General features: G+C 41.5%; 1 protein-coding gene across 1 annotated transcript in view; it reads right to left on the bottom strand.

Moving 5' to 3' along the window:
• Positions 1-927: 927 nt before the first annotated feature.
• The window catches only part of LOC138859754 (uncharacterized), a 2,199-nt gene continuing 1,397 nt past the window's right edge, over positions 928-1,729 (bottom strand). Inside the window, exon 3 of the mRNA XM_070115810.1 lies at positions 928-1,729. This exon is cut by the window's right edge and continues 269 nt beyond it. Within this exon, the coding sequence (XP_069971911.1) occupies positions 928-1,729 (802 nt within the window).

Raw genomic sequence — 1,729 nt, forward strand, 5'->3', positions numbered from 1 at the left:
CTCTCTCTCTCTCTCTCTCTCTATATATATATATATATATATATATATATATATATATATATATATATATATATATATATATATATATATATTTTATATATATATATAAATATATAAATTTTATATTATTTTATATATATATATATATATATATATATATATATATATATATATATATATATACATATCAGCCTTTCTCTCTCTCACTCTGTGTGTGTCTATTATGTTTTTTATCAATCCATATCAAGCTATATATCTATCTGTATGTTTGTATCTCTTTCTTTAAGTCTTTCTATGTATCTACCTGTCATTTTTTCCATCTATCAGTCTTTTTATCTAGCATTCTATCTATACGTTTTACACACAATCTATTTATCTATCTGTATGTTTGTCTTTTTATCTTTTTATGTTTCTTTCTGTCTCTCTTTCTTTCTTACAACCTTTTTCTCTCACTCTTTCTCTCCTTATCTCTCTACCTACCTACTTACTTAACTGTCTATCTATCTATCTATCTATTTGGCTAGCTATCTGGCTATTTATCTATCTATCTATCTCTCAAAATCTCTACACCAATTAAAAATCACCTTACATCGCCCTACCATCCATCCCTTATCTATCCTTACCCTCCTTACTATCCTTACTTACTTATTATCCTTACTATCCTTACTTACTTACTATCCATACCCAATTCTTGTCAAAATTTTCCCCAATCCTTTCCCCCTTTTTCCCCCCCCCACCCCCACCCCCCCCCCCCCCAAGGCCCCCCCCCTCCCCCGCCCACCCCCCAAAACCCCTTTAATTCATCTCCCTATACAATCTTTTACATAATTCATCAGCTGATCCATGACGCAATTTCCGGCCTCCAGATCCCCTTCTAGCCTCGTGGGAACGTACCGGTGTCTCTTTTCCCTTAGAGGAACCCGGGGGTCATAAAGACCTTTTATGGGGTTGCGTCCTCCCCGGGGTTTCCCGTGGTGGTATGCGGGGCTTTTGGAAATTTATGTGTTGTGGCGGTGGGGGTATGGTGTTGTGGTGTGGGTCTTGATGTTGTTGTGTTGGTGGGGTATGTTGGTGTGTTGTGGTATGTTGTTGTGTTGTGGCGGTGGGGTATGTTGTTGTGGTGTGGGTCTTGATGTTGTTGTGTTGGTGGGGTATGTTGGTGTGTTGTGGTATGTTGTTGTGTTGTGGCGGTGGGGTATGTTGTTGTGGTGTGGGTCTTGATGTTGTTGTGTTGGTGGGGTATGTTGGTGTGTGGTGGTATGTTGTTGTGTTGTGGCGGTGGGGTATGTTGTTGTGGTGTGGGTCTTGATGTTGTGTTGGTGGGGTATGCGGTGCTTGTGGACTTGATGTGTTGTGGCGGTGGGGTATGTTGTTGTGGTGTGGGTCTTGATGTTGTTGTGTTGGTGGGGTATGTTGGTGTGTTGTGGTATGTTGTTGTGTTGTGGCGGTGGGGTATGTTGTTGTGGTGTGGGTCTTGATGTTGTGTTGGTGGGGTATGCGGCGCTTGTGGATTTGATGTGTTGTGGCGGTGGGGCATGTTGTTGTGGTGTGGGTCTTGATGTTGTTGTGTTGGTGGGGTAATGTTGGTGTGTGGTGGTATGTTGTTGTGTTGTGGGCGGTGGGGTATGTTGTTGTGGTGTGGGTCTTGATGTTGTTGTGTTGGTGGGGTATGTTGGTGTGTTGTGGTATGTTGTTGTGTTGTGGCGGTGGGGTATGTTGTTGTGGTGTG

The sequence above is a fragment of the Penaeus vannamei genome, chromosome 38 (genome assembly GCF_042767895.1).
Source record: "Penaeus vannamei isolate JL-2024 chromosome 38, ASM4276789v1, whole genome shotgun sequence".
Lineage (NCBI taxonomy): Eukaryota > Metazoa > Arthropoda > Malacostraca > Decapoda > Penaeidae > Penaeus > Penaeus vannamei.